The 24,183-nt window shown below is 34.5% G+C and overlaps 1 protein-coding gene across 1 annotated transcript in view; it reads left to right on the forward strand.

The window, feature by feature from the left end:
• The window catches only part of AGTPBP1 (ATP/GTP binding protein 1), a 133,237-nt gene that overhangs the window by 42,107 nt on the left and 66,947 nt on the right, over positions 1 to 24,183 (forward strand). Inside the window, exons 7-12 of the mRNA XM_032477488.1 lie at positions 1,035 to 1,166; positions 2,787 to 2,880; positions 8,901 to 8,938; positions 11,972 to 12,180; positions 13,972 to 14,149; positions 23,885 to 23,982. Coding sequence (XP_032333379.1) covers positions 1,035 to 1,166; positions 2,787 to 2,880; positions 8,901 to 8,938; positions 11,972 to 12,180; positions 13,972 to 14,149; positions 23,885 to 23,982 — 749 coding nt within the window. The remainder of the gene's footprint in view (positions 1 to 1,034; positions 1,167 to 2,786; positions 2,881 to 8,900; positions 8,939 to 11,971; positions 12,181 to 13,971; positions 14,150 to 23,884; positions 23,983 to 24,183) is intronic.

Raw genomic sequence — 24,183 nt, forward strand, 5'->3', positions numbered from 1 at the left:
AAAAATGAAAAATAAAATTAGAAAATCTTATTTATTGTTATATCATGCTTTCTCCTCTGTTTAGAACCAGATTATCTTTCTTTTGCCTTCCATGAAATTAAATTATGACATTGATGTATTTAATTTATATTTTTATTTCTTTAGCATCCCTTTTAAGTTGTAGCTCATTTAATTTTATTTCCCTCTATACTTCTGAATCTGTGCTATTTCCTTTATTATTTGTCCTACTTTTCCACTTTTTATGTTATTTAAAGACATTATACAATAATTTCTTGAATAATTTCTATTTTTTTTTCCTTGTGAGCTGAGAGTAATTTCCCCTCAGGAATATTAGATCTTTTTGACTTAAAAGTTTCTCTTGTTGATGAAATAACTCTGCCTGCTGGTCTTGCTTACTTTGCTTAAAATCTTAACATTCTTAAATTCTTGTTATACAGATTTTTTTTTTTTTTTACTAATTTAATCTTTCTGTAAGAATAAAAATCAGGAATTTCTTTTCTTCTCTTCCTTTTCTATGTTAGGAATTAGATCCCTTGGAAAATTTATTTGATATTTTCTAGATTATTTTCTGTGTAAGCTGTTCATTTTGTCATTAATTTATATTCTTTATAAATCTGAAAAGAATACAGTCAATATTAAGTAAGTAATGTTGGTAATGGAAATTTAGATTCTTTACAATTCTCCTTGACCATGTGATGGTGTTCCTTTGAATGTACTGAAGTGGACAGACTTATGTGTGTAGGGTGGGTCAGGTAATCCTTTCATAATAGTCTAGTTTTGGGCTGCTCCAGCCTCTGTCCCCTTGCCCTACGCCCTACCTGCCCCTTAGTACTTCTTTCAAGACATGTTTTAAAAGTTTAAGTAGTATTAAAGTCATAAAAGAAAATTATTACTGCTTTAGATATTTCAGATCAACTTTATAGTTGATAATATGAATTCATAAGTTTTAAGAATTTCATTGCTTTATGTCGTTTTCGTTTTATTCAGAAGTAACATATGAATAAATTGTGTTTGTTCATTTTTTTTCTAAACAGACAAAAAATTTGGAGTGAAAGCTAGAATCAGTGGAGCTCTAAATATAACCCTGAATTTGGTCAAACAGAATTTGCAGAATCATCGCTTGGTTTTGCCTTGTCTTCAACTTTTACGAGTATATTCTGCCAACTGTGAGTATTTCAGAGCAGCTTTTAGTTAACTTGATGTTGTGAAGTTACACAGAAGGAAAATTAAAAAGTACCTTTACTCCATAAGTCTCTACAATTTGTGGACAAGGAAAAAGAATATCTACTATGGCTCTTTGTAACCCTAACGCCCCCACCACAAAAGTGATGTGGGGTAAGAAGGTGAGTTTACAAAGTCTCGAGAATTCTCATGAGTTCCCCCAGTTTGTAAAGGCCTGTAGTGGGGGCATGAGTTCGCAGCCTGTGTAAAATATACAAGGGAACATGAGGGCGTTGGCTGCTGGAGAAACTGGGTGTGCCTGTTTGGATTTTCACAGAGAGTGGAAAATTGAGAAGGAAGGCATGCGGCAGCCTAGTCACTGAGATAATTATCTTCAGCATCAACGGGGGGAGGGGAGGGGTGTAGCAGAACTGAAAATAAATAGTACAGGAGCCTCTGAGGAAGCTGGAGAGAGGGGCGATCACACAGAGATGGCCTCAGATGAAGTGTCTCCCAGCACACGCAGACACACACACATCCTCTTTCTCTCTCATTAATATAGTATTAGGTCCTAAACCTCTGGGGTATGGGTTTTCTCTCTGTTCCCTGATTATTGAATTCGACTGGTTAACAAAACACCTGAAATTGAAATTGTAGAGTGCGTGTTATTGCAGAACATCATTGCAAAATCAGAGTGGTAGGTATGTGTATGCACGTGTGTGTATTTATCTGTTTATCGGCATCTGTACTTTGACAGTATGGCTGAAGGTGTGTTCAGAGGAAAACAGCTTTGAACACTTAAATAGTTACCACTTATGTAGTTTAAAAGAGCATAAGGAAATGAATGAATTGGCTGTTTAAACAGAGAAATTAGGAATAGAGGAATAAACACAAGGAAAGCAGAGGAATGAAGTAGAAAAAAACATACATAAAATTTTAAAAAGTTGATTTTAAAAATAAAACAATTGGATGAAAAATAAAACAGGTAAGTCACTGAATACCTCAGTTAAGGAAAAGGAAGACTAAACAGACTAAAATTAGGAGAGATCATGGAGTAATAAACAGATACAGAGGAAACTAAAATCATCCAGACAAAACTCTTAAGTGCTCCATTTTTGGAGGCATTTTATTGAATTGGCCACCAGAAGGCTAGTAAATGGTTAGTTAAGGTTCTCATTACCTCTCACCTAGACCACAGCCTCCTAATGTGTCTCTCAAATCCTTCTTTCCTAGAGTGCTGTTAGATCTGACTGGTATTTAAAATGCAGATCTAATTTGTTGTTCTTTCTGGGCAATTCCCTGTAGCTGAAAGGATTACCACCTTCTAGGACCCTTCATAATTTGTTTGCCTTCTTTTCCCACCTCATCTTCCCACTGGCATACCTTTGTCTGATGCTTTATGTTTAACAACATGTAACTGCAAGTGTCCCTGCAACTTCCCACAGAAAGATAAAGCAAAAAACAAACAAAAACTTCCGCTCGGATATTGACTAAGGTGGACTTTATGAGGGACTCAAGCTCACATTTGCTAAACAATTTGTATATGTTCTTGGTGTATTACGAGCATACACATTTCTACTTACTAAGGTTTTTAAATCACTTTTTTTTTCCCCCTTCTCTCCCAGCTGTGAATTCTGTATCTCTAGGGAAAAATGGAGTTGTGGAACTGATGTTTAAAATCATCGGACCATTTAGTAAGAAGAATTCGGGGCTTATGAAGTGAGTAAATGTTTTACGTGTAAGTAGAGGTATATCAGTTTGTTATTTTGGGCCTTTTCATCTTGATCTGTACAATGAGCTGGTTGAGTTAAATTGATCTAGGGTCCTTTCTTAGATCTTAAATAGTGATTTTATTATGATAAGACTTTCTTTAATATAAAGTTTAATCTTCAAACATATATCAAAATTAGAAAACTTTAAATTCATTGGACATAGTGTTATGGAAATTTAGGCTTTGAACATTCCTAGGTACTATAATAGGAAAAAAAGACAATTTATAGAGTATCATTCAATCAGAAACATTTATTGAGTGCCTACTATATTCCTACCCTGTTTTACAATCTTTTAATGACTACTTCTTTCATTCTCTCAGTTATCTAGACATACTTTAAACTTATACGTTTCTTTTTTTGTCAAAATAATGCCATTCTTTTTTTTTTCTTATTTTGAGGTGTGTATATATATCTCAAAATATGTTATATATGTGTGTGTGTATATATATGTGTATATATGACATATATATACTTGCCCACAAATATATGTATATTCATTTGTAAGTCTTTCAGCCTCAGAGAAATGAAAGTAGTTTCCAGTTATTTTGTTAGATTTAGTATTTTATTAAGCCATACTAATGGTCATCCTTTAAGAAAATTTTTATTAGGAAATTTTTCAAACAAATTTAATGTTTGTATTAAACTATCTTGAATTACTTATTATATTCAACATTTATCAACATTCTGCCATTTTTGTCCATATATTCCCCTCCAGACTTTTACTTATTTTTAAGCAAATCATAGATGTTATTCATATATGTGAATTTCTATAAACAAATACCAGATATTTTCTCATTTTCCCCCAAAATACCATGATACTATAATCATACTCAACAAAATGATTAATTCCTAACACAATTTAAAATCCAGTATGCTTAGTTTTCTCCAGTTGTCTCAAAATGCCCTTTTATGGTTGGTTTGTTTGACTCAGTGCACACATTATTCCTCATTATATTTAGGAAATTTCCAAACCTACACAAAAATAGAATAATGAACCTTGATGTACCTGTTTCAACAGTAATCAGCATTCTGCCATTTTATATTTTATCTTTCCCTTCTCTACCCTCCCCCCTCCAGAGTATTTTAAAGCAAATATCAACCATTACATTTGTTCTATAAATTCTTTAGTATGAGCACTGTCAGACACAGAACTTTTTTCTTTTAGTGTTATTGCCATATCGTTCCATTGCCCAACAATATTGGTAATTCCTTAAGATCGTCTGATATTTTCTGATTGTCTAAGAAATGTGTTTGTTTTTTAAAGTTGGCTTGCTCAAATCAGGATCCAAATAATAACGGCTCTACATTCTTATTGATTGATATGTCTTATAATCTTTTGCAGTCAGTTACAGTCGTCCTTTTTTTTTTGGTTCTGTTTTGTTTATTTGTTGAAGGAACTGGGTGATGTCTAATAGAATGTCCCAACAAGGATGACTATCCTGGGGTCACTTAACTTACAGGTTTATCCGTCAGATTTTCTGTAGACTGATGGCGCTAGAATCTTGATTCGATTTGGGTTCTTTTTATTTAAATGGTAAAAATATTTCCTAGGTGGTGCTGGGCCTCTGTTTTGCACCACTTAAGATCATTGAGTTGAACTGGTCCATCCTTTTTCACCTAGTGACTTAGCAGTATTTCTTGACATTGCCTAGATCCATTATTTCTTAAGGGGTTACAAAATAGTGACCTTCCTAGTTTTCTCATTCTTTCTATTTTCATTAGCTGTGATCCTTTTATAAGGAAGAATCTGTCCACATCAACTATTTGGTTAAATTTTACAAACAAATAAGGGTTCGAACATATCCAGTCTTTTCACCCTTCCTTAATAAAGGTAAAATATTTTAGCTTGTACTCTTCCTGAAAATGGGCGTTTACTTGCACATGTACTTATTTATTAAATATGACTTGGTGGGATGACTTAACATATTTACTTATATAAAGATTATGCGTCTGATGAAATGTGACAAGATAGGGAAATGTGACAAGCTAGTGAACCAACTCCAGGATTGGTGTAGGTAGTGAGTGGGCTCCGGACACAGGCAGAACCGGGTTTGCACGTTACCTCTGTCACTTACTGGCTGCGTGCTATGAAGTAAGTTGCCTAACTTACTATGCCCCAGTTTCCTGTCTGTAAAATGGTAGTATTTGTGCCTACATCATAAGACCGTGGTGAGGATTTAGTGAGATGATTCCTGTAATGAGCACGATGTCGCTGTAAATACAATGTAGTTAGTTTAGATAAGTAATGTAGTAATGTGGATGTGAATGAATCCTAGTTAGTACTAAAAACATACTCTTTGTTTTAAAAAATTTATACATTTTCTCCCCTTGATCTTTAAAGTACTTTATAATTAATCTTTTTCTCATGGTTATGATCTCCTATTTAAGGTCTGTATTACTCTATTGTAACCAAGTGATCAAATCTAATATAAAAAGTTCCTAGGGAAACAACATTTCACAAATATCTTTATAACATACAGCATGGAATATATCCAAATTCCTGTAGAAAACAGTGGGTCTAAGCTTCTGAGGAAGGAATATAGTTATCTAAATCACCCCTTCATTCTTTTCTCTATATTTTAAAAAGAAAAATTTTTTACTTCATTTTTACTTTAAAAAGGATAAACCATTCATAGACCAAACATCTATATCTTAATTCCTTTATCATTTTTAATAATCATAGAGTCTCCCCTGTAATTAAACAATCTTGACCCTTAGGACGTTTGAGCCTCAGTTCTTCCTCCCCTTACACAACACCCTGCATTTAGTTGAAGAGGTTTGAAGGATGTTATTTATTTGAAGGGTGATGCTTCCCTTTTTAGGATTTCCTTTTCTTTCGAATTTTAGGTTTTGGATTTAAACATTGTTCATCTAGAAGGAAGCAACTCCGAAATTTATTGTGAGTTTCACCACAGGTTTGGAGTTATTTTTACAAGGATTGACCCCCAATTTAAAGTAACTCCATGAGTATCTGGGGCTTAATCTTTTCCTCTGTCACTGCTCCTAAATGAATAACCCAAAGGCTGCTTTTTTAAACCAGTGTCAGTTGTATTATTCTGTGTGGGACATATGAAGATTGGAAAAAATATGACAAAGTATAAAATGTTGGTGCCGAGAACTTATAATCAGTTAACATAATACAAACTCTGCATTTCAATACATTAATTATTCTATCATTCTTTTGTAACTTTTATGTTATAGATTCCTACTGGCTTATAAGTGACATAGGATTTCAGAAATTCTTTTGTACTGAAGTTTTAAAAAATACCTTTTAAATGACATTTTGGTAAATATATCAGGATGACTCTGCACCAAACTTCATAATTGCTTTTAATCTCGAGGAGCCATGAAACAGACGTGATGGGCAGAAATCATCGGGTGCGTGTCCCAGATTCGCTAGTGTTGAAGAATGAACATCAACAAGAAAACATGTAGTTTAAGGGTTAGAAACTGTCAGAGCACTTTTATTTGGTTCAGGTGTGTTATAAACAGCTGCCAGCAGGGAGAAAGTCTGTTTCTGAAAGTACTGTTAAGATTTTTTAAAGTCTGAATGAAAACTCAGCTGTAAATTGGAAAATCCTGAGTTCCTTACGAGTGATTGCATCTAAGTGGTTGTATTAGTTTCACAGGGCTGTTGTAGCGAAGTACCTAGTGCAAACTTGGTAGCTTAAAATAACAGAAATTTATTGTCTCTGGAGGCTGGAAGTTCAGAGTCAGCTCGTCAGCAGGGCCAGTGTTCCCTCTGTCACCTGCAGCAGAGAATCCGTCCTGGCTTATTCCTAGCTTTTGGTGGCTTGCTGCCCGAAGTTAGTGTTCCTTAGCATTTCCGTCTCTGCCTCCACCATCATCTGGTGTCTCTCTTTGTGTGTCTGTGTTCAAAGAGTCTTTGTCTCTTTTTATAAGAGCATCAGTCTGGATGGATTAAGGTCATCCTCCCATCTGACCTCATCTTAACTAATTACATCTGCAGTGACCCTGTTCTAGATAAGATCACATTCTGAGGTCCTGGGGGTTAGGACTTCTACATACCTTTTTTGAAGGAAACTCGCATTTCTCATTTTATGATTTCCTTTCTCAGCAAGAAGCTTATATTATACTTTTACCATATCATTTAGTTTTTATGTTAGCCTAAGCATGTTATATTCGTAAATCCTTAGTTTCCTTAGCCATAAAATGTGCTAATTCTATGGACTAGGATTTTTTTTTTAATTAAAACATGTATACAAGGCACCTGTAACAATTTTTGGCATTTATCAGATTTTGTTGAAGTCTTTTTTTCCATTTTTGCCCCAAATTGCCATTTTAATTTAGAAGATCCATTTAATTCTTTGTTTAATTTTGACTAATTTAAAAGTTATCCTTATTCTGATAGTTTTACAACCTTTAGCACATTTTATTGGCACATATTATAAGATTATGGAAAGTTTCTTACTTATGATTCGGTGCCATGAACATTGTGTATATAATTTTATAATTTTCATTTGCCTTTAACTCACCATTACCAAAACTTCAGTTTTGAGAACGTTATAGGCATGAACTTGTATTTTTTAGAACATAAACTTTTGTTTTTATTTTACAAATGTTATCATAAATAAAGGTTATATAGTTGCTTTATTTCTGTCAATAAATCGAAGTGTAACTATTAACATGTTGCTCTAGAGGGTTGCTGTAATGAGCAGTTATTATAAATGAGCACATACTTTGTGCTTAGTCCTGGATTATTTCAGGTTTTACTATCAGCCAATATCCATTTTAAACCAGTATCCGTCTTAAATTTTCTGATTGATTATACTCTTTACCTTTATCCACATCTCATCACACAGTGTACCACTAATGTGTATGCAGCTTTATTTACTTATTACCATGTTTTTTGGTTTTAATTTCTTGAGTTGTTTTTTTCATAGATGTGTACATTTTATTACATTACTACATTGTAAAATTATCTGTGTAAAAAAATACCTTTGTTTTTTAATTTTATTGCACTCATGAAGAACCTGCTACTGTGGGTATCTAGTAGGCATTCAACAAATGCTCAGTGTTGAGTGAAATGCTTAAATTTGACTGTACATATCTTTATGCAAATTAATTATACTTGTTGAAATCTTCCTAAGAGGTACTGTAGTATGTAGCCTTATATTTTTAAAGTTACTGAAAGTAAGTGCCACTTCTTCAAGAATTCACTTTTTAAAAATTATTTTAATTACAGATGTTCACAGTGATGCTTATATATATATTTAAAGCTGATTAATGGCCATTGATTTCACTGTGTTAGCGCAAATTTATATTCAAAGAAAATACACTTGCCTTCAATTTTTTTTTTTCCTATTCCTTTTTCCTCTAATGGGCAGTAAGAACTATTAGATATTCATTAGGTTTATTGTTCTCTTTGGTGCCTTAGGGCTGAAAAATGTTAAGGGCTCATACTTCCTCTCCCTAGACCTCCTAGTTTCAAAATATTTTACATTTGTTGTCACCTTAACTATTAGGATTATTGCTTGATAAAGCTAAGATACTTTAAAGTGAGATGGCTACAAGTATCAATAGAACTTTCTAGTTACAAACTTTATTTGTATTAGAACTTGTTTTTAAATTTTTTTTTGTGAATCAGAGCCTATGATTCTTTATAGTATCTCTTTGTGAACTCTGTCAGGGTCAAGTACAGGCACAGGGATTGAGTCCATTCATCTAACCTCCAATATAAAGACTTAGACATTGGGAATTTCCTTCTTTTTCTTCTTAAAAAAATTTTTGTGTGTGGTGTTTTTTGGTTGATATTTCAGTCTTCCTCCGATCTGATTTTAACCTAAAGGAAGAGATGCATACAGAGAAACACCATATGTGATTGACTATAACAGGAATGACATTTGGAGTAGATACTAATTACTTATCTGAAAAGATTGTATGAATTTACTATTGTAGATTAATTTTACTAGTTTTGTTGTTGTTTGTGTTTTCTCATGTTGACAGGGTTGCTTTAGACACTCTTGCTGCATTGCTAAAATCAAGTAAGTTTTTAAATACTAGAAATACTAGATACTGTTTTCCTGAGTATTCTATCTACTATGTTAAAGAAACTGGAAATGTAGATGTAGTTTATGGTTATAAAGCTTGTTCATAATAATTTAATGTCAAAGTTGATTTTATCTTTTAGTACACTTGAGACACATCATAACTAGTGTCATTTATGTTTATTAAACTGTAATTTATTCTGTACATTTATATAATGTATTCAAGTCCATTGACTTCCTTTTTGTAAGTTATTTATGTAAACATAAAGCCTTGTTAGTAGAGGAAAGTAATATGTAAATATTGCATAGTATCATTTTTTAAAAAGAATGCTAACATGGCATTGAGAACATTCACCAGGAAGAGTATCTTACATAGACAACTACTGTCTTTATATAACGTGTAACTTTTATTTAGAACCCTCATGTTAGAAATTTTATTTCTTTTGTAAATTCATACTTCTAACATTAAAAATGACTAGTCATGTAAATACACAGTTTATTAAATGCATTTATAAACTAAAACACAGAACTGAAGCGTTGGAGGAAATGTCCTATGTATGATGCCTTTGAAGAGTAATCATCCACATTATGTGTTTTTTCTCTCCATGATACTCAGTCTCTATATTTTAAACATTAATTCTTGTTATTACTCCCATTCGAATTGATTGATTAAATTAACATCTTCTTTTAACCACAGTTAACATTTAGTCCCAAAGATCTGGATTAATGGCTTTCAATGTTATCTTTCCCTAAAACTTCCTATCAAGGGTGAGACTAACTTGCCCTTAAGTTTGAATGACCAGAATTGTTTATTTGAATGGTAGAAAATGACTGACTGAAAATCTGATACTTGGTAATGATTTATTAAATTAAAAAAATTACCTTGGGTATGAGTATTATATGCTAGAGTGTATAAAATTCAGTTAACAGTTTTGTCTTTGAAATGAAATATGTGGTATTCAATTAGATTAGCCATGTAGCTTTATTTTCATATATGATGTGATAAACTTTAGACCAAGATTAGAATACTTGGATTAATTTCAAATGATATTTATAGCCTTGCTTTGATGTACTTGCCTTGCCTTGTTGTTCAAATTATTTAAATCAATGCCCATACTAATTTTGAAGTTAATCTTCAGATTAAAATAGCTATTAAAACTAAACTCTTATTACAGCTTACTAATTTTCAAGAATCACAGATGACGAAGTCAGTAATTCTAAATCAGTAAAAACTGAACTCTCTTAAGTTTCAAGTATTTTATAGAAATTAATTAGCCTAAAATGACAGAAATGCCGGTATCTTCAGTTTTAAAGAGTAATCTTTCTTTTACTTCCTCCCTTCCTCTCCTTCAGAGGAGGATGGTAGGCAAATATCTGTTTACTCCATTAGGTAAAAAAGTAACTGACAGAACGACCCTAGATTGCAGATGGCTGTGTTCACTTCTCTTAGGATGTCACCCGACATCTGTTTTTCAGTTGTGGGCAAGTTTCTTATTCGATCTTTAACAGAGAATTTAAGTATTTCTCATAAATACCATTTAGGCTGTTGGGAATTACGGTGGAAACACAGTTTGTAACAGGAGTTCCAGTGATCACAATGTCTTTTAATAGTCATTATGACATTGACATTATGATAGTCATATCTTTTAAGTATTACTAATAATACTTAAAAGCTGGTAAGCTAAATTGTATATCCCACCTGGTATAAACAAAGTGTGTATATTCATTTAAAATACCTAAAACTATTGTTAGTCAAAACTGTTTAACTGATTTTGTAGATAGTCACAGCCTTATAGCAGACTAGCTCTTCCAGATACAGTAGAGGTATTAAACCTTTTACAGAAGAAACACCCCACCCCGCCCGCCGTGAGTTTCCTCCAGCTCACTAATGCCAGTACATAATTTATGAGAGGGCATTAATAAGTTTGTTGATCTCAGTGTCTTTATGTTTTAGGTATGTGTTAGCACACTTAGAAACTAGTAATTCCGGCAGCTAAAAGCAGCCCAGCGCTACTGTTACATTATCTTAGTGTCCATGCCCCGAGCCAAGGGTCATTTTATACGTAAACTTAGATGAGGAGGAGATTGGCATTTCCCTGTAACTAAGCAACCTCAGGTGGGTTGGTATTCCACATCATCTTGCACCCTTACAGTTGGCCCACCCATGTGGCGCTGGGTGTCTCAGGATGTTACTATAATATGATTCCCTTGCTCCCATCTTAGTGAAATGTACCCTTTTGGTTAAAAATTTTAAACATTAACATTTTAAAATAATAAAATAAATCATATTTGTGAATTTATTTCTGTTAATTTTACCCCAATAAAATGGAATGTTTACAAAAAAGTTTTGATGTAGTTTTCATACATTAAAAAATTAAGAACCAGAAAGCACTATCTTCTAATCATATAATGTTTCTTACATTTCACTTACTAAAAAGTTGTTTAAGTATTTTAAATTTAGCTTTGTGATAGCATGGATATTTATATAAATGTGGGGGTTAATTAAAATTTAAAATAATGAATTTCAGTAGAAACACATAAAATTTGTAATAGGAGCTACAATCCAATGGAGTTAATTTCAGTGGACACAAAGTTTGTAATAGAAGTTGCAATAATGATAGTGGCTTTTAACAAAATCATATTCACAGCTAGTAAGTTAAAGGGTTATACATTCCACTTGGTATAGTCAAAGACAGTATATTCATTAGTTTTAAAATATATGAAAGTTTTGTTAGTATTACGTTTAAAAATATGGCCTTAATTGTATTAAAGATATTTTGATATTTATTAACCACAAAACAGTAAATGGGCGGGTTTCTGGAAAATTGTAATTTGCTATCTGGAACTTATCATATTTGTGTTGTTAGATAAAATAATATTTAAATATGTGGTTGCCGTATTTTTTTTTTTTTGAAAAAAAGAATGATAAGAATTCATTACAGTATTGTGGTTATATTTTTAATTTGATTTATTCTACCACTGTCTCTTGTTATTTAAGAAATACTCTTTCTTGATTTTCTTTTGTTGAAGAAACAAATGCCAGGAGAGCTGTAGACAGAGGATATGTCCAAGTCCTTTTAACAATTTATGTAGATTGGCATCGCCATGATAATCGGCATAGGAACATGCTCATTCGGAAAGGAATTTTACAGAGTTTGAAAAGTGTTACAAACATCAAGTTGGGAAGAAAAGCATTTATTGATGCCAATGGGATGAAAATCCTTTATAACACTTCACAAGTGAGTTTTTAATTTTCTTTCTATTACTGAGATTATTAATGATAGGATTTGGTTTTTAAGAAAATTTAAGATTTCTAAAAATACTCAAAAAGTATGATAAATATATTTTTAAAAATCGCAAAATCCCAAAAGGCACAATCATTTCCCACATGTGACCTCAGACTGAGTTGGAGAAAGTGCTCAGTGCACATCTCTGCAATATATTTTTTTCCCATAGATAAAAGGAAAATGTATAAATGTATACACTGGGTAGTAAGGGATTCCATATAGCCATGTTTTCTAAGATGTGCACTTGTCTGTATTCAGTTTTGTATGTCCCCCTCATACGTATTCATGAACCCTTTATTGCTGGTTAAGTAGTTATACTTGTTTGCAAGTGTTCTCAATGTCTTCCTTCTGGATAGAACATTTAAAAATAGCAAAGGTACAGTGGAGAGGTATAGCTCAAGTGGTAGAACGCATGCTTAGCATGCATAAGGTCCTGGGTTCAATCCTCAGTAACTCCTCTAAGAATAAATAAGTAAACAAACCTAATTACCCCCCCCAAAAACAAAAATAAAATAAAAAATAAAAATAGTTCCTCTTAAAAATAAATAAATAAATAAATAAATAAATAAATAAATAAATAAATAAAATTGCGAAGTTACAAAAGTGAAACCTGAAGTTAGGGATTCTAGTTCTGCCAGCCGTCTTATGCCTTCTTGACAATATCTTTAGCAGGATTCTTTCTAGCGTCTGTGGCAGACTGTCAGTTATGGGAACTGGGGATATTGCAGTTTAACCCTTTTGTTTTAGGAAGGCTATAATTATTAGGAAGAAATCTGTATTTTTGAAAATTCCAGCTGACCATCTTGGTTGTGCCCTCTTGGTGTTACATACAACAATAATCTCTTTCCACAAGACAGTAGTTAAGATAAACGAGCACACGTTTTATGTTTACTCTTAGCTTTTCTTTTCTAGATCAATCATTTTTACTATTCCTAATTGAGACAGTGGTGGATATTTGATATGTGAGGAAGAATTGGGTGACTTTGTTTACACCACTTCACATTTCTGAGCCTTCATTTCTCATCTGTTTTGACAGGTCAGATGTGAAGATTCATATTGAAAACTTCACAGGGTATCAAAGTGCCATTTAAGTGTCAATTGTCAGTAATAATAGCTCTGTTACATGGAATAGTTTTAAATCCCCTATCCACTAGCCCTTCTCAAAATTAGATACCAGGATAGCAGATTAAACTCTTAAAACTTAAAATTGTGATATCAATATTCAGCCTATTCATAAGTTGAACAGCCAACTCATTAGGGGTGCTGTTGCATGATAAATGATAGAATTCTGAGAAAGGCTCAACCAAAAGCATGTTCCTTTTTTATTTTTTTACAGCTTTCTTAATTTCTTACTATCCTTCTTGGTTCTTTTCTTTTTTCTTCTTCCCTTAAATTTTCTTTTTTATTTTATGCCTTAGGCTTGCTAAATGGCCCCTTAAAGTCACTCATAGATATTACATAGTACTTTTGTGACTTCTGGTACCTGAAGATGGTACTGATTTCTGCTTGTTAAAATATTTAAGGAAAATTACTACTAAATTTGCCGTGTGAGGTTCTTACTTACCAAGAGATACTTCTGATTAGTCAAAGCTTTTTTATAATTACCTTAAAAATACTGGTTTTTGTGATGTTTGCCTCTTGAAAATATTAATGTATTACTTTCTGAAGCAATGTAAAATTGGGTCAGTTATTCATCAAAGGCACATGATCTATTTTTTTTTTTTTTCTTTTCTTAAAAAACAGGAATGTTTGGCTGTCAGGACCCTCGATCCTCTTGTTAACACCTCCAGTCTGATCATGAGGAAGTGTTTCCCTAAAAATCGCCTGCCACTCCCAACAATTAAAAGTTCTTTCCATTTCCAGTTACCAGTTATTCCTGTGACTGGACCTGTGGCCCAGCTCTACAGTTTACCCCCTGAAGGTAGGACCACGTGCTCGCTGCTGGCTTTCAGTGGTTATCGGAATCGTACGACTGTCTACTTTATTTTTGCTTGTTGCATCTCCCTAGCGAAGAAGGCCTGAACGGACATAATAAACTTTCACATTATATTTAGTTAATAAATATTTTTTTAAATGTAAGAAATTGAGATTGAGTTATTAAGGGAAGTAATGTGGGATGTGCTGCATGTATAAATGTGAATTATGAAAAACTTGAAACACCACATAGGAACATTATTTTATAGTTCATATAAATAATTGATCACTTTTTTGAAAAAAAGTTATTTTATTTATATTCAAAGCAATTATTTGAAGTAAGTGATTTAAGAGAATTTTCAAGTAATTAATAATTAGTGTATTATCCTTGGTACAGATTTATCTTTGGTATATATCACAGAGTACACTGTTATGATTTAATTTCTAAAGTATTTAATTATTGAAGTACAAGTTTAGTTTGCATAAAATAGCGAAATGCATTATGCAGAAATTTCCTTGGAAGGGCTTAAAAGTCTAAGACTGAGTCTGAGACTTGATTAAAACAGCTAAGTGAAACCATGGTCTAATCCTTTCTTCTTTCATTACCTTTAAAATTACCAACAGACTTGAGATATATATATATATAATATTATATTGAAGTGTAGTCAGTTTACAATGTTGTATCAGTTTCTGGTGTACAGCACAATGCTTCAGTCATACGTGAAAATACATCTATTCATTTTCATATTCTTTTTTACTGTAAGTTACTGCAAGAGAGTGAATATATTTCCCTGTACTATACTGGACTTTAAAAATAAGGGAAAATTTGTCTGAATCTGAAAACTAGCTAAAAGGACCATTCTCGTAGAATAAGCATAGAACATGCAGGAAACATGGTGGAGACGTGAATAGATTTAGGAGGAGCACCACCTCTCTACTCATCTTTCTGTGAAATACAGTATCTCTGGCTCCAGGGTGAGCGCCACTAGCAGCTAATTTGGAGGGACAATCAGGGAGATGTTGGAATTTCTTTTTCTCCTAATGTAGGTTTATGGGGGTTTACGTGATGGTCTAACCAGTAGAAAGCCGGTGAGACTTCTCTATGTACGGCGGGTAGTAACACTGGGAAAGCGTTCTTTATTCAGTGTCCAGAATACTCACTGAGACAGAGTAAGCTGATTTGTAGTACAGTGAGTATATCAAACACGGGGAAAAAAGACAGAGGTAATATTGTTCCCAGGGCTCCCTTTGTGTCTCATTTCAGACTGATGGGTCAGTGAACTAGAAATGGAAACTTACACTGACTAACAAGCTTGCACAATTAAAATGTGAGAGAAGGGTTCTAATAGCAACTCCATAGACACAAGGAAAATACCCTCTTTCTGCCTTCTGATATTTTCTTACATATCAGGCTGCATTACATTTATCACAAGCTTCATTACTTTTTAACTTCCCCAGCTAGCCTGTAAGTCCCATGAGGATAGGACTGTTGTTTTTTTCTTTCATTTTATCCTCAGTATCTGTTAGATTGCATGAGACATAGTAAACGTGCATTTAGCATTTGTTGATGAAGCTGGCCTCGAGACTTGCTCTCTTGAGCATTAAGTGCCAAAAGACAGTGAGGCAGCATCTATTGAGATCTGAAGGAAAAGGGTTCTGACTCAAGATTTCTAAACCCTTATTAGTTGCCATCCATATGTGAAGGCAACATAGTCTTAGATGTACAAGGGTGCAGAAGCATATCGCTCAGGGACTCTTCCTGAAGTAATTACTCCAGCCAGCCCAGTGATGAATTAAGATGTCAAGAATGCAGAAGACATGGTAGAATAATTGCATATAATATTACAAATTGTTAATTATGTAATGTTAAACAGATGTCATACTGTCATTTTGGAATATATCAACTAACTTTTGACAAGTGGTATATAATATATTATTATAACAAACTGGGTCTTTTACCCAAAGACTAAAATATATATTCATAGATTTCTTAACATAGTATTCTTGCATTTCTAAAATGATAATTATAGAAATAGTGGCCCAAACATGTGTTTTGAAATGTAAAAGTAACATCTAGAACAGAGCCCTTAGGCTGGGATCTGTTGAACCATAGGAATCCATGGATGGTCTTCAGAGACTGTGAACCCTTTGAAGTTTTATATAAAATTATGTATGTTTTTTCTTGGAAACATTTTTTGAAGGGATCCATCCACTGCTGCTATAGCAAAGCAAGAAAATTTCATAGATACACAAAATCCTGAAAGCACCAAATACAAAGCAAGAACAAGCAAATCAATTTTAGTAATGAGATATCTAAATGGATAAAATGCTCCTATTAGAGAAAGGGACTCTCAGATTGGGTTAAAACAAAATTTTAAGTAGGTGATACATCCTGGAAACTTTAAAGCAACAAGTTGGAAAGCTTGAAAGTAAATGGATTGATTGGCAAATGTGTGTCTGTGAATCCCAGCTCAAAAAAGTTGGGGAAGACCTTATTACTACCCTACAAAGTATAAGAACAGAACAAAATGTTTAAAGCAAGACAGCAAAGATGATTTTCTACACGCTAGATAATAACAAGTGTGCCAAATATTAGAACAAAGATAAAGGTATAATCATGCAAATGACAAGGAGAAATTGTTAGAAACACAGCGTTAGTGGGCAATTTGTTCTTGGCAAATTAAATAGAGGATATCCAGCCAATCTAAGTGGATGCTAAAGATAACTCCTGTTAGTACATTTGAAAATATGATTGAAATGGACAATATTTTAGGGAAATATGAATGACTAAAATTGACTTAAATAGTAGAAAACCTGCAACTGAATATGCAGTCAAGTTGCCTTCAGTGAAGACACCAAACAGCAGTGACTATAGATTAGCTCTCTCAACTTTCAAGAAATTTTCCTATGCTTTATTTTCCAGAGCATAGGGAAAAAAAGAGAAAGTTTAGAAGCTAGTATGATGCTGAAATCAAAACCTAGTAAGAATAACCTGAAACAACCTACAGATAGATCATTGTCACTTGTGAAAATAAATGTAAAAATCTAAAATACTAGCAAATTGAATTGAGCAGTGTTTTGCATGTATAGGGCACCTTGGCAAAGCAAGGATTATCTTTAAGAAAATAAGTTTATTGTAATATTGAGACTATAATTAAAATTTATCAATAGATCAAAGAAAGAAACCAATGATTATCTTAATAAGTACCATGAAGAGTTTTGATAAAAATATTTAGTTAGTTCCAGATAAAATTTCTTAAGGAATCCAGGAATATTTCCCAAGCAAGGTGAGTATTATCTAACTCAAATTAGTAGCCAGTATCATGAATAGTTATGAAGTGTGAAAGAATGCCTCTCTCAACCATTATTAGTTAACATTCTCTTTAGCCAGTAAGACAGGGAAAGAATAGTTTTTAATCACTCAAAGAGTGAGATAAAGTTTATCAGTGTCTGTTGAAGATATTACTGTTTATGTAGAAAATCTGAGCAAATCAATTATAAAATGATTTTGGTCTTAAACCAAATAAAAGTTCAATGAAGTACTATTTATAAGATAATAAAATTCAGCAGCTTTCCTTTGTGTGCCATGTGTATGTGTGTATACATGTAGGTATATGTGTGTATCAACAAAAAGCAAGAACAGCTAGAAGACACTAAAGGAAGGTAAATCACATTCATGGGGCAGTAGCACCAATAAAGTAAACCCCTTGGAATATACTTTCCAAAACCTTACAGAAAGTGCTGACTCATGCCTTTTAATTATTATGTCGTACAGAGTATAATTTATCTAACTAGTTTCCTATTGGTAGACATTTATGTTTTTCAAGTATTTTTGTTTTTACTGTGAATGAGCCAAGGACGTTTTGAAAACTAACAAGAAGGATGATTTTTATTCTCTAATTTTAATTGTGAGGTTAAGCTGTAATAATTGATGATGGTACAAGAATAGATCATTGCAATAAAAAAAGAAGATCTCAGACACCCTAAGCTATATGGCATTCACATCTGGAGTGTGAAACCAGAGGAAAAATACCATATAAAGGAAAATATTTGAAAGGTTTGATTAAAAATTGAAAACATATTTTCTGTCTGATGCTGGACTACATTTTCCCTTCTTCCTGTCCAAGGAGTCATCATTCTTGTTTGCAGTAGGCTTTTGTGAATTCAGTCCCCTTTCTTTTTTTCCCTAACAGTTCTTTTTCCAAATGTCAGTTCTTCCCTTGTTTATCCATGAATAACTGCTGTTAGTATGTTGACATAAATAGACCCAGGTTAGCATATGCAATATAAATACCTATTTTTTGCGCTCTGATTTCCAAAAGAATTTAAAGCAATTTGGTAACTATTATTTAGGATAGACTGAGCTGCTCTTACAGAATGACCCAGTACAGGACCACTCAAGCAACAGTAGTAATAACAGACATTTTTATGGCACATACTCTTTGCCTGGCACATTATATATGTTAACTCCTTTAAGGCTCATGAGAACACCATGCGTGGGTGTCTCCATTTTATAGACAAGGAAACTGAGACACAAATAACTTATGTAACTTGCTCAAGGTCAAGTAATTAGTAAATGGAGGAACCAGGATTTGAACCCGATGCGCTGCCTCCTGAGCCCTTTGCTACACTGCCACAAGACAAGATTTTCACATGTCCATCCAGAAGATGAGCAGGTGATCCTGGACAGTGGGGCTCTGTTCACCAGGTCATCAAAGGAAAAAGGTCCTTTTTGTTTTCATCATCTCCTGTGGTGGTTTCCTCATGTGCATGTGGACAGTGGCAATGAAAGAAAATGGAGAGGGCAATTTTCTTTTTAAAGAATGTGACCTGGAGCTTGTATGGCTGTAATTACTGGGAGAGAGGCTGGAATCTATAACCTCTAGCTGAAACTCAGAGGTTCTGTGACTAGAATGAAGGAAAGGAGAACAGACACTTGGGGGTGGGGAGGAGTTTATAATCTTCACTATAATAAATCACACTGGAAACAGAAGTAATAAAGAGGTTAAAAAAGGTTACACCAGTAAGATGGAGGGGTGAGAGGTCCCATTGCTCATCTCCCCTGCAAATACAGCAAAAACAATAAATAACCAACTACCAACTGATGAAAATATCTCAGGGGTAGCTCTGGACTTCATTGAAGAAATATCAGAAACTCTGCAGAGCTCAAAACTGTTGGTTGGCCATGTAGAAAAATATAGGAAGTGTTTCACCTCCATCACCCCGTCCCCTAGTCCAGAGCAGCCTGGCACCAGGAGGGTTTCCCCTCACTAGAAAAGGAGAGCAGGAGAACCCTAGCAAGGCTCACTGCTGTGGGTGTTTATAGTCTTTGTTGCTGAGGTCTCCCAGGTCTCCACCAGAGCGAATTCAGAGCTGACAGAGCAGCTTGGAGTCCTGCCTGCTGCATTTACTTTATGGGGATGGCGCTATTGCTGTGGGCTCATGCTGCTGCAGCATATTCCCCCAGCTGGAGTCACTACAGCGAGCCCCAGAGCTCCAGACCTCATTTCTATGAGGGATCTCCATAGTCTTGCACCTTAGACACCAGTGCAACTGCTGCAGCAACCCAGGCATTGTGGTAGGTAGTTCCACAGGTACCTGATTGTAGGACCCTGGCTGGCTCTGTCACTGCTCTGAGTGCAAGCGTTCAGACCAGGTGCCAAGAGGGATCCCCTTGTCTAGAACTTACTTCCATAGGCAAAAAAAAAAAAAAGAAAAGGAGTACAAGAAGACCCCAGCATCTTTTTGCCTCAGGATCCCAGTAGCCATAGCCACCCCTGCCACCTAAGGACGTCCATAGTATTGGCAACAGAAGACCCCCTATGGTCAGTGCTGATGTTGACCTCAGCTGGTGGAGCTGCATAAAGACACCACCACTGTGCCTTCCAAGGAAGCACAGAGGCTTCATGCTACTCACAGTCATCTTCAGGTGAAAGTCGTTCCCTTCCCAAGCTAGTCCTGAAAGCTGGAAGAGTTGACTGCATCCTCCAATGTGCAGACATCAGTGCAAAACTACCAGAAACATGGAAAAGCAGGGACACGTGACACTACCAAAAACACAGTAACTTTTCAGTAGCTAAACTTAGAGATCTGTGAGTTACCTGAAGAATAATTCAGTATAATTATTTTAAGGAAGCTCAGATGATTGTAGAGAAGACAAATAACTCAATGAACCTAGGAAAGCAATGCATGAACAAAATGAGAAGTTCAGTGAAGGGAAGGAAGTCATAAAAAGAACCAAACAAATTCTGGACCTGAAGAATACAATGAATGAAATGAAACATGCAGTAGAGAACTTCGATATCAAGCTCAGTCAAGCAGAAGAAAGAAGCTGTGAACTTGAAGGCAGATTTCCAGTCAGAGAAAAAAAGTCTAGAATGAAAAAGAGTGAAGAAAGCCTATGTGAATAATGGAACACCATCAAATGAAACAACTTCTGTATAATGGGAGTCTCAGAAGGAGAAGAGAGAAAGGAACAGAAAACTTATTTAAAGAAATAATGGTTGTAAACTTAGCAAATGTGGGGAGATATATGGCTGTCTAGGTACATAAGCTCAAAGGTCTCCGAACAGATTCATCCCAAAGAGATCTTCACCAAGACATTTATAATCAAGCTCTTAAAAATCAAAGGCAAAGGGAGGATTTTGAAAGCAGCTAGAGAAAAAAGACTAGTTACCTGCTAGGTAATCCTGATAAGCCTACTAGGAGATTTCTCAGCAGAAACCTTGCAGGCCAGGAGAGAGTGGGATGAAGTGTTCAAATTGCTCAAACAAAAAATAATATCAATCAAGATTACTTTACCCATCAAAGTTGTCCTTTAGAAATGAAAGAGAGAGAAAGACTGCCCCAGAAAAACAAAAGCTGAATGTCCACTCTCACCAGTTCTATTGGCATAATGCTGGATATTCTAGCTGTAGCAGTTAGGGCAGAAATAGACACAAAAGCCATCCAAATCAGAAAGGAAGAAGTGAAATTATCTCTGCAGATGACATGATCTTACATACAGAAAGCTATAACATCTCTACCGATAACTGTTGGAACTAATAAATGAATAAAGTACAGTTACAGGATATAAAATCAATATACAAACCATCAGTTGCATTTGTTACACTAATAATGAACTGTCTGAAAGAGACGTTAACAAAGCAATCCCATTACAGAAGCATCAAAAACAACAAAGTACTTACAAATAAGTTTCTGCATGCAGAGTTCCCCAAAGAATGATGTACAAATGGTCAGTAGGTGTATGGTATACATCACTAATCATCAGGGAAATGCAAAGCAAATCACAATGAGATATCACCTTACACCTGTTAGAATGGCTATTATCAAAAAGATGAGACAGCAGATAGCAAGGATTTGGAGAAACCAGAACCCTTATACACTTTTTGGTGGGGATGTAAAATGGTACAGCTAATATGGGAAAGAGCAGGGAGGTTCCTCAAAAATTTAAAAACAGAACTGTCGTACCAGCAAACTCACTCCTGGGTATATATTCAAAAATCATCATTTTAAAGAGATCTCTGCATACTCAACATTTGGAAACTACCTTAATGTCCTTCCATGGATGAACGGGTAAAGGAACAGTGATTCTCATATATATATAAAATCAAATAAATTTATCAAATCAATGGTTAAGTGTCGTAACTTGAACAAGATTGGGAATCACTGGTTTACAAGTTACAACTGAATGAAGGGACAGCTGTACCAGCCACATCTGGGTGTTTCATACCAATGGCAGCAAAAAACAGGATCAACCAGGGCAAAATAAATAACTGTGTGGGAGCCCTGAAAGTGCTTGAACAGGACGATTCATGGAGACATAGATATATCTTGCTTTAAACAACACAGAAGCTCCTGAAGAGTTGTGCGTAAGTGAAATAACCACAGACATGCTAGGAGAGCTTGGAACCTGAAAGAATTCTGTGGTGAATTCTTTTGTAAATCCAGGAATATTTATTTGCATTGCTGAAGGTGGAGTCTACCGAGCCACTCTGTCTCTGAGCTGAGGCATCAGCATACCCATATGTATAAAATTCAGCCAATAAAAAAAGGAAATGCAACTATTTGCGACAACACGGGTGAATCTGGAGGCCATTATGGCAGTATGATAAGCGAAGCGTGCCAGAGAAAGACAAATTCTGTGTGGTATCACTTACATGTAGAATCTTTGAAGAAAAATATTGGATTTCATAGAAACAGAACATTGGATTCCAAGGATTGGGAGAATGGTAAATAGGGAGGGTGATGAGATCAAAGGGCATATAGATCTTCAGTTTTAGGAAGATTAAGTTCTGAGGATCTGTAGTACAGCATGGTGAGTATAGTTAATAATACTGTATTGTGTACTTGAAAGTTTCCAAGAGTAAAGCTTAAGCATTTTCCCCACATGCATGCGTGCACACACACACACACACACACACACACACACAATGTGCTCACAGTGTTACTGTGTGAGGTGATGGATCTGTTAATTATCTTCATCTTGGTAATCATTTTACAATATATATCAAATTATCACATTGTAGGCTTTCAATATGTATTTGTCAATTATTCCTCTTAATAGAGTGAAAAAATAAAGGTTTAGAAAAACAGGCTTTAAAAATATCCTCTTCTTTGTTTTAATGCGCTCATTACTTACATGAGTACCCTCAGAGAGCACTTCTGTTCTTTCCTTGTGTCCTCCACATCCACAGCCCTTGTGGCCTTTCACGGAGTATTTCTCTGATGCATATTCATTCTTTGTCCCCATTACTGCTGTATTGGTCCAGACAGTTACTGTCTTTTCCTCTATTAATTTGTCCCCCTCCACATATATGCTTCCTTTCTCACACCTGCCAGAGTGATCTTTTGAAAAACGTTAGTTAAACCGTTCTCCTCTTGAAAATCCCCAGTGCTTATCTCCCATAGCTTAAACACCTAAACTTTGTGGCCTAGCATACCCTTCATTTTCTCATTTTTATTTGTTTCTCTTAGTAGTTTTTCAAGCACACAAGCCAAGATTAACTTACCATTTTCCAAAGACATCATCTCAAGTCTTTATTTTCACATTATCATTTCCTCTTCTTAAAAGCCACACTCACACACTCTTATGTTTACCCAGGAAGCTGCTATATTTTTCTTCAAGATCTTGCTTTATTATTACCTGTTTTGTGAAGTGATCACTTACAAGCTTGGCCCCAAGCAGTTTGCAATGATTGATTCCACCCCTTGTTTTCCCATAGCATTTTAAGTATGCTATGCGCCTTCATTAATGTATATCTTTTATATTGTTGCTCTTTTCTCTCTTTAACTTCATGAGCTCCCTGAGGGTAGGGAATATATTTACACGTCTCTTAAAAAATTCCCAGCACACAACACAGTGCATGAAATAAATGAGAAATGAATTGTAAGGGGGAGTAAAAGGCGTTATTGAAATTTATCATAAAATAGGAAACAAGGTGTTTCATACAGGCTGTTGCAACATAAGACATTATTAATTTTTGGAAACTTGACAACATTAGTGAAAAAAAAAAAACCCATGCATTTTTAGAGTGCTTTTCTAAACTTTAAAGCACTCTCACTTTATCTCATAGGGTTTTCAGCACCTGGGACAACCTTAGAGGCATTTTTTATAAGGAAATTTCATTTACTTTACCTTTGGTGATTGAAATTCCAGTGTTATGTATAACATTCTGCCTTTGGATGTGCATGTTGTAGAGTGCTTCCCTCTGACCTACTTATAGCACGTTTTGTATCACAGTGGATGACGTAGTAGATGAAAGTGATGACAACGATGATATTGATTTAGAAGCTGAAAATGAAACCGAAACTGAAGATGACCTAGATCAAAATTTTAAGGTTGGTATAAATTCCAGTCTTTGGTCAACTTTATAAATTGTACACACAGTTGTAAAACAAGAATTGGGTAAATAGATACAGCTATTGGTAGATTTAATTTGTCTTGCCCACATCTTTTTATCGTGGATGACCGTGGATACTAAGCTACTGAAGGGGAAAACAATGTTGCTTTGATTGCACTGGTTGACCAGAAGACTTTGT

Source organism: Camelus ferus, chromosome 4, assembly GCF_009834535.1.
Source record: "Camelus ferus isolate YT-003-E chromosome 4, BCGSAC_Cfer_1.0, whole genome shotgun sequence".
NCBI classification, from domain to species: Eukaryota; Metazoa; Chordata; class Mammalia; order Artiodactyla; family Camelidae; genus Camelus; species Camelus ferus.